This window comes from Triturus cristatus, chromosome 3_1 (genome assembly GCF_964204655.1).
Source record: "Triturus cristatus chromosome 3_1, aTriCri1.1, whole genome shotgun sequence".
Lineage (NCBI taxonomy): Eukaryota > Metazoa > Chordata > Amphibia > Caudata > Salamandridae > Triturus > Triturus cristatus.
The window spans coordinates 616,438,160-616,454,566 of record NC_140583.1 but is presented as its reverse complement, the minus strand read 5'-3'; the positions used below and the strand labels follow the sequence as shown (position 1 = coordinate 616,454,566).

Genomic DNA, 16,407 nt, shown 5'->3' with positions numbered 1-16,407 from the left:
TGAGCACTGCGAAATATGCATCTCAAAAATCTAATTGCACCATCTAATCCCCTGGAAGTAGGATATCCCTTAAGCAAATTACAGTTTCCATTTTAAATGGTGGTAAAGCACAACATGATTTAGACCTCTCAAGTTTATCAGTGGCTTGAACTTCTTGTGTTTTTTTTTGGGCCAGATAAATATTTCTGATAGAGCCTCAGAGATGTCTGGAGCAGCACTCTATTGCTCTTTTTATAAGAAGCTTCTCTATTTCTGCAGATATCAAGTCCACCCCTTCTTGAGAGAACCTATTGGAATTGGCATTCTGTCATAAAAGTCTATTTAGAAGCCTTTCACTGTCTGACAAACACATGGATCTTTGGAAATACTTTCCTGTCCCCAACTTTTGCAAATGGAAGAGAGCTGACTCTTACCTTGTGTTCCCCCTCCCCTTGTTTGTCTGACAAAGTATCCAAAGCTAAAGGGTCTGCCCCTTCTCATCTGCAGAAAGAATACATCTTGATGTACTTGAACTGATGGTGGTTCGTCTGAATGGGAATGATCATCCAACCATGCGACCCCTGTATTCTCTGGCCCTAGTGGAAACTTGTCCAAAAACTCTCATCAATGAAGAGTGGATTTTATCTGAAGAGGAAAAAGTCTGAATGTAGCACTTGCTATTTTTTATACATTCATCCCCAAAAAGGAGCCTTTAGAATTTAGTGAATCCTCAAAGTTAGCCAACTCCCCAAATTGTGGGTCTATTCTAATCAATAAACCCTTCCTCCTTTCATAGGGAAGGCCAGCATTAGTTTTCCCTAGTAAACAAATAGCCCTCTGGGTCTACCTAGATGTAACTTCTGGGTTTAAGGCTTTCTCCTTAGTCTTTGCCTGTTCTTCTGAACATAATATTCTAGCTAACTAACCCATTACTTCCAACAGCTTATCCTGACAGGAATCCCAGGCTTTGTCACCCCTTTCCTACAATACTTACCCCTTTTACTCAAGAAAGTATTAATGTTTGCATCAATCATTGAGATAAACACATTTTATCAGAGATGGCAGGTCTGGTGCCCTCTGCCCTCATTTTTGTTTTTTTAAACAAACTTTATTGATTTTTCAGTTTACACCTAATAGGCTCAGATCATTGTCAGTTCTTGGCAGCATGAATCTCAAAATGCCTTTACAATCATTCAGTCCCTTAGTCTATAATGAGCCCCATTACACATATCCATAATATAACTCTAAATGAGCATTCAAAAATGCGAAAAGTACAAAAATCAAGATTGACCCATTTCAAAGTAAGATAAAAAAACCCAGCCCTTCTTATTAAGCTAAGCCTACACATTATTATCCCACTATAATACATAATCCATCTAATCTAATCTACCAAAATTCCAGCTACCCTCCCACCTCCCCTTCTCCCCTCCCTCCAGGCATGTCGCTACTAATATTGTACCTTACAGCAATATCCTTCATCTTCACAAACATGGAATTAGTCCCGTGGCCTAAGGATGTGAACATGTGCGTGGTTCCGCTCCCCGATCGCCTATCCTACGCGCTGCAAGTGCGTCTCCGTCTTTACTGTGGTGAATTTGAGAGGTGTTGTTCTGGACCCCGTGCGAGGGGTGCAGGCAGCATCATCTTCACTATCACTATCTGGATCCTTCAACAATCCCACCAAGTGCTCCCATGCCCTGGCTGCTTCCAGCGTCCTCCTGCTTCCCGTTCTCTTTGCCATTTGCAACTGCACCATCCCATCGCATTCCGCCCATTTATTGAATCCTTTCTTCCATATCTCTATGCTAGGGGCCACACTCGCTTTCCAGTGCATCGTGATTTCCCTTTTGGCCAACAATAACCCCATGTCTATGAACCTACTAGTGATCTTGGTTTTAGCCCTATGAGGAAACCAGTGCAGGATGCATGACCCCAAGGCCAGGTTCAATCCTCTATCCATCACTACATTTAACAGGTCAACCACCTCCTTCCAATAATTTGCTAATAATAGGCACCCCCATATCATGTGTGGAAAATCCGCCCCAACCCGTCTACAGCGCAGACAATCATCCGTTTCTGTGTTAAAATATGTTTTAATTTCCGCCGGGGTGAGGTAATCTCTGTGCAGGATATAGAAATGCACCAACTGAAACCGAGCGTTCCTGGTGCTCTTCCACGCCCGCGTGAGTATGTCAGCCCAAACCCTATCTGGTATCTCGTTTCCCACGTCCACTTCCCATTTGAGCTTAAGGGCTTCCAAGGGAGCGAGCCTCTCCAGAGTCATGCACCTGTAAAGGCATGTGACTGCCTTATATTTCCCCGCTGCAGTCAAAATAAGGGGCCCTCTGCCCTCATCATCGCTCTAATAGCACTATCCCATGGCATTTCATTCTGGTTTTTATGTAGCCATCCACAAATGATGGTGGGAACCACTCTGCAGAGATTGGATGTTATAAAAGAGTGAGATTTCCATCTGAATGCAAAATAACCTCCTGAGGTTTATCAATCTTTACCTTTTTTATTCATATTAGGAGTATCGTGTCCTTCATAGTGTGTCGAATCTTAGTATAAATAATCAGTGCACAAATCATCTATGTTATCATGCAGTCTTTTGTAATGACACCATCTGAACCCATGAGAGTGTCATAACAACTGGACCCAGGGTCCGAATCAAACTAGTGCAATTTTACCACCACCAATAATCTCATGTTCCGGACTATCTTGCACTGCCAGGTGCTTACTTTTTGACATTTTCTTCCCCTCCATAAGCATGGTTAGAGAACTAATTATGGCAGTTGCCACTGAATTGCCTATTTCATAGGCCACATTTTAAAAAGAGGAAAATACTGCCTTTGTAATGGAGTTTGAAATGGAATTATCCAGAAACTCACATGGGTTTCTCTTAAATATTTCCTCCTACTTTTCCGCTTTTGCCCTCCATAATGACCTGTTGCTCAATATATCCCGGGGAATATGAATACATTTGCTATCGGATTTAAAGATTTGCCCTGTGGCACATGTGTTAAAGAAATAACTACAGGACTCCAGGGAAAACATCTGGAGGTACTATTTAAAATCATTGCATCCAGATGGACTGAAGGCCCATCTTTAGATTTATTTATTGAACATTTTTAAAGGACATAAGAAGTCCACATTTCGTACAGTACCAAATTATAAAGACAGCAAATGCATTTCAGTTATATTTTGTGGATACGAGCACAAGAGAGGAAAGAGACAGAAAGAAAAAGGGAAACAGGGGTAAAAGGTAGTGAGCAAGTAGGGGATAAGACACAAGAGTGATGGCAGGTTAGATGGGGAAGGAGATAAGGGAGAGAGAAGGGAAAAAACTAAGGTAGGCAGTAACAGCCCCAACTTGGGGAACAACTCAGTGCAGCAGATAGAATAAGTACCTTGGATAATTAGCCAGCACAGCAGTTACAGGACTGAAGGTTCATGACAACACCACCAAGAGATCTCAGGACTTCATTGATTCCACATTCCAAATGGAATCTTTACTCATGATGCTTTTTGAAAATTCAAATTCAGCAGTGACAGCTGTGCAGCCACTGTGCAAACAAACTTTTACCACCTGAAGAAAGCAGAGGCAAAATGTTGTAGTGGAAAAATATTTTAATATATTTTTGTTCTTTGGTGAGTCAATCTGTTTTGAGTTACTATTTTTTTGGAGATTTCTTTATTTTCTTTTGCCGTGAACTTTTTTTTAAAATTCGTTTTTGGTCTCAAAAACTACTGAACGGATTTACACAAAATCACAAAAAGCAATCTTTCTTGACCAAGATCTAGCTTTCTTCCAATTTTTTTAATTTTTGTTTATTTATTGAGCATTTTACAATGGAACAAATACAACCAACAAACCTGCCAGTTAACATCATCAGGGTGTTACAAACAGTATGCTGTTAGGTGTCCTACAGAAAGAAAATGATTGCAATAGTCAACATGTCAATATCAATAGGAATCACAAGCCATTAGACTGGATACAGGAGCTCGGAGGGTCCCAACATTGTTCCGTGGTGCATAAAGAGAACAGCCATGAAAGAGGACATGGGTAGCGATCAAGGACACGCCCGCCCTACAGGTAAGGCCCTTGTGATGGGAGAAGAAAGGACTGCAACGTATCCCCTCCACAACCCACCTCCCCGGGATCATTCACTCAAACCGTCTCCTTCTGATTGCCTATTCTGATGTTCCCGAGCCCAACTCACAAACGGATCCCAGATGTCTTGGGGCCTGGATACAGCCGGCAGCAACTCCCAGAACGTGGTTAGCTGCGTATGCCCATACGTTACATCCGCCAGCCAGCCCCTCACTGTGGGTACCCGCCTCCTACCCCAATGGATCACCACCCGTCGCTTAGCAAACAGTAGAAGCAGTGCATGCAGCCTGCGCGATGGTGGCGGAGTGTCTCTGACATATCCTAGTAGTCCAAGCAGAGGGGAAGGGGCGTCCGAGCGGCCCACAATCTGGTTAACTAATACAAAAACCTGAGACCAATAACCCTCCAGCCTCGGGCAGGACCATGCTATATGCAGAAAAGAGGCTAGGGCAGACCCACAGCGCCAACATTCATCCGTCTCTCTCAGCCCCATTCTTTTTAGGCTGATGGGGGTTCTGTAGAACCGATGCAGGTATTTAAAATGTATGAGACGCAACTTGTAGTTCAGCGAAAGTTCAGTAAGCTGCCCACAGCAGAACTCCCACTGTTCCTCAGTTATCTCAGGTTGGAGCTCCTCATTCCAACACAGCATAGATTTAGGCGCCCCCACCAGTGCCATATTTTGCATATGGCGATAAATACGAGTTACCAACTTACGGGGGGATGGGGAACCCACCACAGCCTCTAAGGCCGTAAAGACTGGCGGCGCGTTGGGGAACTCTCCAGATAGTGTCCGCCATGCCGCACGTAATTTGTGATACAGAAATAATTCAGAAAATGGCACCACACCCCCCTCCTCCGGCACCGGAGGAGGCATGAATTTACCATCGGGAAATAGGTCCGCAAAGGTGCGAAGATGCAGCTTGTCAATTAGGTGGCTGGCTATCCCATCAGCAACACAGGGCAGCATCGGGTTGTGCAACAGAGGGAGCGATGGGGCATACAGCAATGGGACCCTCGCCCTCCTGCGCAATTCCTCCCACACCCATTGCAGCGTCCCAGCTGTGTCTACATCTGCTCCGGGGCGCCGCGCCTTGGCACATATTGCTACACCCAGTGGGAGGGTCGCCACCGCATCCCGTTCCACTGCCACGTGGGGCTGAAAAGGGGTAGGGTGGGTCCAAAAATATAGGAACTGAGCCTGCGCACAAAGGGCATAGAGCTTCATGTCTGGAGCACCCAGGCCTCCCCGACGCAAGGGTAGCACTAGCGTGTCCCACGCCACCCTGGCCTGTCTGCCTGCCCACACCAGCGCCACCAGAGAGGACCGCAGAGCGGCAAAGAAGTGTGACGTGAGCGGTATAGGTATATTGACGAATAAATAAAGGAATTTGGGTAGCACCATCATTTTTGTCAATGCAATCCGCCCAGTCAGCGACAGGGGCAGAGAAGCCCATAGTTTCACTTTCTCGCTCAGCCACATCATTGCCCTGCCAAAGTTCAGGTTCCAGATCTCCTGAAGGTTCCGGCTAATCCAGATCCCCAAATATTTAACCTCCTCCACCTCCCAGCGCAGGGGGTATTCGGAGGACACCTCAGCAGTGCCCTCCGTGAGGGGAAAGATTACCGATTTAGACCAATTGATGGATATACCCGCGAGGCCCTCAAAGCGGACAAACTCCCTCAAGACGGGATCCAAGTTGTCCGCAGGATTGATGAAATAAAGGGTCACATCGTCCGCGTAGAGCGATATGAGGAGATTCCTAGAGCTGAAGCCTATACCTCTTTCTGTATGATGTTGTCTAATCCTGGCTGCCAGCGACTCCATAGCTATGGCAAACAGCAGCGGGGAGAGATGACACCCCTGCCTAGTACCACGCAAGACAGGGAATGGTTCAGACACCAGTCCATTGACCCGAACTCTGGCTTTAGGCAAAGTGTAGAGCAAGCAGATTTTCTTAAGCAGCAGTGCGCTGAAACCCATCCTTTCCAATCTAAGGAATAAATAGGGCCATTCGAGAGTATCAAAGGCCTTAGTGGCATCTAAAAACACCACGGCAGCCCTGACCGCAGGGTGCAGGTAATGCAGTGCGGCGAAGATCGTTCGCAGATTGTGGGAGGTCGCCCTTCCCGGTATAAAACCGGATTGGTCTGGAAGTGCGATCAACGGCAACATTGGCTGCACCCGGTTCGCGAGCAGCTTAGCCAGGATCTTTACATCAACATTAATCAAAGATAAGGGCCGATAGGAGTTAAGATCGTCAGCCGGTTTATCCGGATTCAGCAATGTGATGATCAGCGCCTCACGCATGGTAGCAGGCAACACCCCCTTTTCTAAGGCCTCCTCATACACTGCTAACAATCGGGGCGACAGTTCTTCCGTGTACGCCTTATAGAAAGCTGTTGTCAGGCCATCAGGTCCCGGCGCCTTGTCAGGCGGCAAACTCTTGATAACCTGTGCCACGTCTCCGGCGTCTATCGGGAGGTCCATATATTCTCTGTGTTTATTGTTGAACCACACCAACGCAATGGAGTTCAGGAAGGATGCAAGCCCCTCCGGACACGCATCCTGGGTGTTGGTATATAATCGAGAGTAAAACTCGGAGAATGCTCCTACAATGTCCCCCTTATCATGAAGTAGCTCGCCAGTCGTCGTGCGCAGTTCATGAATATAGGTCGCGGTACGCGGTGGCCTGATCATATTTGCCAAGGCCTTCCCCGGTCTCCCCCCCTCGCCATAACGCCGAGCTTCAGCATATTTCCCTAAAAATTTAACCTCCCGCATCGCCTCCTCGTCGTACTCCAATAGTTTGGTTTTCAGCAGCCCCGCCACCTCTGCCCCTCCAGTCTCGAAGAAAGTGCGTTTGAGTTGTTTTATATCGGCTTCCAGCGTTGCCAGGGTGCCCCGTATCGCCTTCAGCACCCCTGCCTGTCGGGCTATACATTGGCCTCTAATAACAGCCTTGAAGGCCTCCCACAAAGTCGCCTCCTCGTCCACCGAACCCACATTACGCTCAAAGTAGTCAGTGATATCAGTCCTTATCTCTTCTTTGAACGCATCATCAAGTAATGCGTGAGGCGGGAGCCGCCACGAAAACGCCGGGAAAGGATCGCCAGGGATCCGTAATTTCAACATGCAGGGTGCATGGTCAGACAACGAGCTGGGCATGTGCTCTACCTGCGCCGTCCACAGTGCGACATCCCGCGACACCAGCCAGAAGTCTAGACGGGACCAAGCGCCGCCATGAGCAGATATACAGGTACCCTCCCTCAGGCCCTCATGCCTCCCCCGCCACACATCAACCAGCGCACCATCCATCAGTATGTCTCGCAGCGCGGAACTCGCCAACGGATTCAAAGTGCGAGCCATCCCCTTCCGATCCGCTCTGTCATCAAGTACGGCATTGAAATCAACTCCCCAAATAATCGTACCGCATCCAGTGGCTTTCACCTGCCCCCAAAGCTTATGGAAGAAACCAGGGGAATCTGCATTTGGTCCATATACAGCCACATATACCACTGACACGTCGCACACAATGCCCTGAACCAAAACATATCTACCTTCTGGGTCACATTGGACAGAGCCCTCCCGCCAATCCAGCCCATGACGTATCAATATCGCCACCCCCGAGCATAATTAGAGTAGATAGCTGAGTAAACGTGACCCCATCTGGTGTGATGCAGTCTTTGGGCGGGGGCGGTGTTCAAATGCGTTTCCTGCAATAGGCAAACATCCACACAGTGTCGCACCAGATATGCATGTACCAACCTAGCCTTCCTATGGTCGTTGAGCCCCCGAACATTCCAGGTAAGACAGTTCAAACTTTTATCTACTCTTGGCATTCCTCACACACATTATGTAAAGTGCAGTAGGACATGTTGACCTGGACCAGTCCGTGCGCTCAGGACACCATGCAGATAGCATACAATAAAGGCTGGCAGTGAACAACAAAACAAAAAACTCCAACCATCCACCCCCCACCCACTCCAACCCCCCAACCGGGTCGTAGAATAACCATCCCCATACTATCCCCAAAGCTGCATTAAATAAACAAGGGAACATTCCCGAGGGGGTGTGGCTATGCCGGCTTCTCCCCCATGTGGAACAGGGTGGACGGAAGTTCTGCAGGGGATCCTAGCCACTCAAAAACCTAATAATTGAAATCTACCCATGGTAGCAGATGGCAGCAAATGAACCCTGAGCATCACAAGCGCCCCACCCCTGACAGCGGATAGGAGTCCATAGTTAAAGAGGAACCATTCCCCTCAGGATATAATAGATGGGACCTTCGTCTACTCATTGTCGCTGAGCCTGCTATCCGCTTCCACCGCCGTATTCTTAGATCGCTGCCCGGATTTGCGTCCCACATGTTTGGCGAATTTCATCGCCTCCTTGGCATCAGTGAATATATGGGCAGACCCCTCAAAAGACACCTTCAACTTAGCCGGGTAGAGGAGCGAGTACGGAATCCGCGCCTGCAGGAGAAGCCGCTTTGCCGGCAGAAACTCCCGGCGGGCAGCCTGGACAGCCGGGGTGAAGTCAGGGTAGAAGGCGATCGTATTGCCCTTGTGCGTGATGGTACCCCTGTCCCTTGCCAGTTTAAGGATCTGGTCACGGTCTTGGTAGTTCAAGAGTCTCGCAATTATGGGCCGGGGCTGCGCTCCAACCGGGGGCCTCTGACCCAACGACCTATGTGCCCTCTCCACCGCAAAAACCGCCGAGAGATCAGGATCAAACAGTTCGCGGAGGAGCTCGGTGACATAGGTCTCCATTTTCGATATGGCAGTGGTCTCCGGGACCCCTGTGATGCGTAGATTGTTGCGCCGGGACCGCGCTTCCAAGTCCTCATTCTTAGCGCGAATTATTCCCAGCAATTTGTCCATATGGAGGAGCTGGCCTTTTGTTTCCACTTGGAACTCATGGAACTCCGAGTGGCGGGCCTCAAGCGTGTCCAGCCTCGTCTCGTGCGTCGCCACTTGCGTTTTCACAGAGTCTAACTGACTGGTGAGGGTGTCCAGTTTAGTGTCAATATTGCGGAGGCTAGAGCGCATCTCGAGCATCAATGTGCGTAAGTCTTCGCCATGATCGTCCGCGGCCAGGTCGCGCCCCTCCGCCACCTGGGGCTCCTGCTCCGACTCCCCCTGGCGTGTGGATCGCTTATGATCAAAGTTCAGCTTCGGCTGCCTCGAGTCGTGTTTACCCATGGCGAAGAGAGCCCCACCGGGTCTCGCCGCGGATCACCAGCAACAGGCCCCCAGCCAAAAATTTACAGCAGGACACCTCCTATCCGGCTTTGGCGCTCTTGTTTATGGGCCCTAAAGTGGAAGCCGGAGGCACAAGCACGACCACCCCGCAAGACACCCGGCAGCCAGACCACACGCACAATCCCTCAAGCTCGTCGCCAGTACCTCCTCCGGGGTGCCCCAGACCAGCTCCTCACTGCGGACCAAAACTGCAGCCACGATACAAGCAGCCGGTCGCCGAGTCCTCCTTAAGTGCAGGAAAAGGGGGGGGGCGTTGGAGTCCCTCCGTGCACCCCCTTATCTACCAGCCAGCAGCTCGCAGCAGCACAAACCTCCTCCTGTGCCTCAGTGTCTGCGCTCTGGTTCCCAGCAGCCTCACCTCCGGTGCGTCGGAGCCCGCCACTCGCGGATCCCGGGCAGAGCAGGCACCACCTCCGTAGCTCCAGCCGTCTCCCGCCGGGCGCTCACAGCCGTCGCAGGACCCCACGCCAACACCTCACCTCTCACCGGTTGATGCACCGCCACACTTCGGCTCCGGGTTTCGACCTCAAAATGGCGGCCGCCTCCTCCAGGATCTGTCCCTCAGGCACTCGTCGCGGGGCGATCACCCACAACGCGCAGACCCCCAAGCTCGCCAGGCGCAGTACAAATCTGCTCATCAGTAGCTGCAATCCAAGGCCCCCACTTGTCCGGCTCCGTACACGGCGGTGAGCGGCGCCCCGGGTCCGAGCCGCCACCCGTCCGCACGGCACCTCTCGGCTCCCACAGCATCAGCTCCCGGTCTGCTCCCTCACATCAGCGCTCTCAGGCTCCAGCAATCGGCGCAGTCAGCAATGCAGGGGCTCCCAGGCGGTACGACGCCGCTCCAGCACAGGCCTTGCCGCCAGCGCCCTCCCCGGGCTCGAGTCACGGCTCTCCCCCAGACGAGCTCCAGCAGGCGCATCCGCCGGGTCCGCCCACAGGCTCTGCGGGTCTCGATCTTCTCCAGGGCGATGAAAGGCGGGAAGATCGTGCCTCCGCCGATGCAGCTCCGCCACCTTCATGTTTTCTGCCGGTTTTGGCAGCGTTGGCTCACCCCGGTGTGTAGGATAAGTTTAGGATTTCAATCCGGCCGGCGGAGCTCACTCAAAGAGCGGCCATCTCGCTGCATAGCAGGCCACGCCCCCCCTAGCTTTCTGCCAAATTTGGTGTAATTCCATTCTGCAGTCTCTACGGTATCCCTGTCCAATTTTCCTATGAAAAAATGAATGGATAAAACACGAAAGAGTTGAGGTGGAGGAAACTTTTGTGAATATTCGCCAAATGGCACCAAAGCTATTAGCGAACCAATTAATGACTTAACTATAACTACACAGTGGCGACCACCACGGGGGGGGAATGTGTGAGTGGGAAGCGTGTGTGAAGCACGTGTGCAAGAAGCGGGATGGTAGTTCAAACCCAATTTTGTTCTTTAAAATAGCGCTATAAAGCACTGACCTAAGAATAGAAAGACACTATATTTATTTTAAAGTGTTTTATTTCAACAGTCTCATACTTTTGCTTAGTACATGATTAATAACCACATAGAGTATAATTAAAACAACACTTAACCATGTTACTAGCAGCGAGAATACAATTTAAATGTTTAACAGAATTAGAATGTTTCTAGCAGCCTGCTACCCTAAAGCTACTTCTGTGTGCTACACTATGAGAGCATGGAATAGCTAACTTGCCTCTAGAGTTTCTTGGGGCACAGCACACTGCATATTTATTCACATCAGATCAGCTGTGGTTATCACACTTCAGCTGGGAAAGAGTATTCTCTCTGAAGAAAAACACAGGATCCGCTGGGATCAGCTCCTCTCATCTCTGTATTAACTCTTGCCATAATAGTGGATGGGGAAACAAACTTTACAACACAGTCATTACATCACACTACATTTACAACACAGTCATTACATCGCAACATCCTTTACAATGCATGTCACTACAACGCAGCCATTACATTGGATGTCACTATAACGCGGCCATTACAACGCATAGTACCCCTACACTATCCAACACTTACCCTACTGTTGCATCCCCTGGAGTTAGAATAGTATTTTTTAACCCTACACTATCCAACACTTACCTTAAATGCAATGTAATGGTATGCGTTGTAAATGTATAATGTGATGTAATGGAATGCGTTGTAAATGTAGTTTTAAAAAATGTGTTGTAGTGGCATGCGATGTAAATGTATGCGTTGTAAAGGATGTTGCAATGTAAAAATTGCGTTGTAAAGGCATGCGTTGTAAATGTATGCGTTGTAACGTCATACATTCGAGTGGATGGTATGCCAGTCTGGCAGGACCTCTCATGATAACTTGGTGTGAAGGCCTCACAAATTTAGTGTCAAACCTAGCAGTTTATATAGGATTGACCACTGACTTTTGGCCTACATTAGGGAACTTTCCAATAATCTGAGATATAACCATTCTACACCAGCATGATGAAAATGCGTCAACTCGGACTACATATTTAATTTACACGTCTTCTGTCAAAACCTGAAATGTAGATTTTGCGTAGCTTGTACCAGACTTCCTGATGTTATTGCAAAGTCATTGTTTAGATAAAAATACACTTTCTCAAGTTCTGCAAAAGATGACATGCTGAATGTGGACCAAAGGCTGACAGGCTAAATTAGCATGCTCAAAATGGAGTCTCACTTTAGAGGTTTATGATAGTCACTTTCTGGAAGAAATGGTTTGACTTTCTCTAGTTAAAATAGCTTTTATCAGCCCATCTTTGTTTTTTTTGCAATGTGTTCTTGAGAGTGAGTTTGGCATCCAGAGTGAATCCAAGTAAATTGGCATTCGGTGAAATTTGGGGTTCGAAGCCATCAAGGTTCATGCCATTGAGCCAGGTTTGTACTATATCTTCTTTATTGTTCTTGGCACATATTACAGGAATTCTGTCTTGGCTGTGTTGAGTTTCAGGTAGATGCTGGACATTCATGTCTGGATGATGCGTAAATAGTGTTTGACTCGGATGTTTGAAGCAGAGGAGACCTTGAAGAAGAGTTGTGTATCATCTGCATAATCTGAATCTGAATCTTGGTGCTGCTCTCTGTGAGTAGAGGACCAAATGGGTCCATGTAAGGGTTCAAGATGACAGAAGACAGTTTGGAGCCCTGGGGGATTTCGCAGGCGATAGGGATCTTTTGTGGCCTGGAAGTGCCCATGTGTCCCTTGGAAAGGTAGGAGGAGAACTATTAAAGGACATTGCTAATGAATCCTATTTTCTGTCCTCCCCTTCTCCTTTACTTGTCTCCCCTTCTCAGAAGAGTAAACACAGAGCCAAACAGCCTCCATGTTTAAACAGTTCTTAACATTGGCAGCATCTAAACTATCTGCAGCTAGTACTGTAAAGGATACAAAAAAGTGATGAATGGAATGTTTGAATTAATCTCAGCCACTACTAATTACTCTGGGCCACATCACAGTTCATTGTTATTTTGCACACCGTTCCATCTCAGGTTGGACCCAGACAAATGCAAATTAGTCTTGACCCTTCTCCAATCGGAACAGTCCAGCCCAAAGTCCCAAGTCAGGTCTTGTCTGAACTGAATCACCAAAAACCCAGGACTGATTTTGGACTACATAGGGCTCATTAGCCAAGTATAGCTTGGTTCCAGTGGCAGTGTGCACGGGACCCACAACAGGGCATAACTGTCCCACTTAGGGTGACACATCAAAGAATACAAAAAGTAATGGCTAGAATACTTGAAATAATCTCAGCCACTAGTAATTACTTGGACCACATTCCAATTCATTTTTTTTTGTACACCATGCCACTTCAGTTTGGAGCCAACTATATGCAAATCAATCTTGACCCCTCTCCAGTGGGAACAGTCCAGTCCAACCTGCCAAGTCATGTCCTCCCTGAACCGGAACACAAGCAACTGGATCTTTTTCATCCTACTTAGGGCCCATCAGTACTTTGCAACAGGGACAGGGCAGACTGGGCCCCTTCCAACTTCTGGGCTCCGGTGCTACTTCACCAGCTGCACTGCCTTAGCTAATCCGTTGTTAGTACAGGATTTACACAAAGCCTTAAACTCTGTAAAGAGCAGTTGTTATTACTACTCCAACACCATGGTATTCATTTATTTTCAAGGGTGAATGGGCAACTGGGTAATATCATGTCGGAGAACCACTGTAATGCCTCTATTCTCAGCTTTTGTCTGACATAATATTCTAGCCACTACTTTAGTAATCACAACAAGAATATCAATATTCTGTTTCTGTATTATACTTGAAATATTTAAGCATTAACTTTTCTCTTTAAAAGATATTCCGTCAATAAGTGTGGTTTTTGGAGGTTGCAGCATGCTTGATTTTATCTTGTGTTTTCTCACGGGTGCCCTCAGCACTGCGGCGATAAGACCGCACGCTGCAGATCGGAGATGAACATCGTGGCGGCTTGGGAAAGAGGCTACACTGGCAAAAACGTGGTGGTGACCATTCTGGACGACGGGGTGGAGAAGAACCACCCGGATCTCATGCAGAACTACGTAAGTAAAGCTGCGGACTTTCATTTTTTTTTTTTTTCACAAAACATGCCCGAAATCATGATGGTGGCAGGTCATTTATAGATTGAAAAGGGGCAAACGTGAACAACCACGAGAGGAAAAAGCAGACAGAAAAGAGACTCTGCAGTATAGCCAGGAAACTGATGAATTCTGGGGGAAAGTGAGAGGTGTGTTTAAGTGAGGTCAGCACGATACTGAACTCAATAAGCGATCTATGGCTGATCAGACATGCTGCCTAAATAAATGAGGCTGCATACATGGGCACCTGTGGAGCACTCAAAGACAATATAAATCCAAAAGTGTCACTAAGGGTTTGGGGCGCAAACCCCTCTCTATATTTCAGCCTAGCAGGAATAGGTAGAATCTGGCCCTTTTATAGATTGTGTAGTTGCTACTCAGGTTGTTAACTTTGGTTGTTCTTATTCTTCTTTCCTTGCTGATGACATCTACTTGTCCAGCAGTGGGTAATAACATGTTTCATGGGTTCAGCCAGTCACAGTACAGCAATATGCAATACTAACAAACTGAGTTATATAATTACAATACCATACTGACCTAATGTCAATGGATGCGGTAAAACAAATCTAGTTATACAATGCAATGGCAAGCTTCGTAGAAGAATAGCTCTACCATTCTGGGACAGGCAGGAAATGCCTTGAATTGTTGCAACAGTGAGGAAGGGAAGGAAGCTTCTACACAGTTCTTTGAGAACAGCATGTCAACACAGTGTTACATAGGTGCAAATTTTTGCCATGTACGAAGAGATGAGGAACAAAACTCACACACACAAACATGGCTGTGTTGAAATCAAAGTTGGAGGTTGGATCTAGTTTGGTGAAGCACAGGAAAATACAGTTTTATATAATGCAGTGTTTTCGTGTTTAATGCAGAGTGATCATTATGTTATACATACATTAATTATTGATCAGAAATATCTTTATCAAATGCCCCTTCATTGATTAATCAATCCTCATTACCTCATCAGGTTTTATTTTACAACACAGACTCTGTCATCTTTGGACTCTTGCTCCTAGATTCTTCCAAAGCCTTCACCTCATCATAAACATCAGCCTTAATATCCTGCATCTCCTCTAGTTCAATATCACGCCTTTTCTTTTTCTTTGTAAACATTATTGGCTCTTTCTCTTTTATACACTCACAATTTGACCCCCCTTTAAAATAAATTACCTCAAGGAATTTTAGCAAAAAAATGAGATAAATTATATATAACGCAATAATAATCAATGGGGTTAATATATTTCTAAGTACATCCCCACCAATAGTATCAGACCATTCACCAACCTTTTGCAAAACCCTTTCCAACCTCACTGAACCATGTAAAAACCGATTCCCACAATCCTAGTTCTTCAAGAACTTTAGCTTTACTCAAAATGTTAGTAATATTACAAGTTAAATATTAGTCAGCTTGCTATTATCAGGGATAAAGATGCTGCACAGTTGGACCATCAACAGGCATCAGACTCTGTCCTCCTTCGCAAGAAGGATGTCTAATGCAAGCTGATTTTGCATAACCATTGCACGCATAGCTATTAGTTTTACATTTATAATAGTTAATGCACCAGTAGTATTAGAAGCTAAGTGATTGACTAAGTTGGACAGCTTTCTAATTTTCACATCTTTTAAAGCCACGCCAATAGGAGGAATTGAAACACCAAACACATCCAGTAAAACTTTTCAAAAATTATGTTTTGTTCTTCTAAGATTCCCATTACTCCTTCCCTTTATTTTGTTCACGTTATACATTGTCATACATACAAAGGCAATATAGTAGCTTTCCATCCAATTAGGAGGGAGGTTAAAATAGAATAAATTCCGTTCTGAGTTTGTTCTTTACCAGTCAGTATAAACTATGTAGCTCACATTACACTCACTCTTAATAACACATGCTCCTGTTTTATCACTCTGAGATTTCTCACACACTATACACATTACTTATTTATTTTCTTACTTCCTTGTCAGTAATGCTAACCTTTCTCTCATTATACTCTTGAATACATTCCCGCTCCACATCACTCAGTTTACACATGTTTGTTTTTAGTCATGGTAGATTTTAGATTAGAACACATTATTAGTCTTAAATGCTTAGAAATAGATTTCACATCTTCAGACTCAGTAGAGCTTCCAAGGAGGCATTGTAGGCAGTAGCAATAAGGTGCTAGAAATTCCTGAACCACAAAAACGTTAACAAAACAATTGCAAGATAACAAATAGGTCAAAGGATACTGCAGGACTGTTACCCTCTTTAAAATAGAAGAAATGTGCAAAAGTAACAATTGCTAACTTACATAAAACTAATATACTGGGACAATTAGTTAGAGTAAATGTTTTTCTTAAATTCACCTAGGGACCTTTTTCTGTGTGTTACTTTTGTGTTTGCTACTCTATTATATGTAGTGCTTATCTATCTATTCTCATTTGCAGGTTAATCATATTCAGCTGGTGAAGGTTGACACAACAGTAAGGCAACTAGAAATATTATCGTAACCATTAAAACTAT

The 16,407-nt window shown here is 46.3% G+C and overlaps 1 protein-coding gene across 4 annotated transcripts in view; it reads left to right on the top strand.

The window, feature by feature from the left end:
* PCSK6 (proprotein convertase subtilisin/kexin type 6) overlaps positions 1-16,407 on the top strand; it is a 1,413,069-nt gene that overhangs the window by 646,709 nt on the left and 749,953 nt on the right. For all 4 annotated transcript variants that reach the window (XM_085644552.1, XM_085644551.1, XM_085644550.1 and 1 more), the window contains one exon: positions 13,728-13,871. In XM_085644552.1, the coding sequence (XP_085500678.1) occupies positions 13,728-13,871 (144 nt within the window). The remainder of the gene's footprint in view (positions 1-13,727; positions 13,872-16,407) is intronic.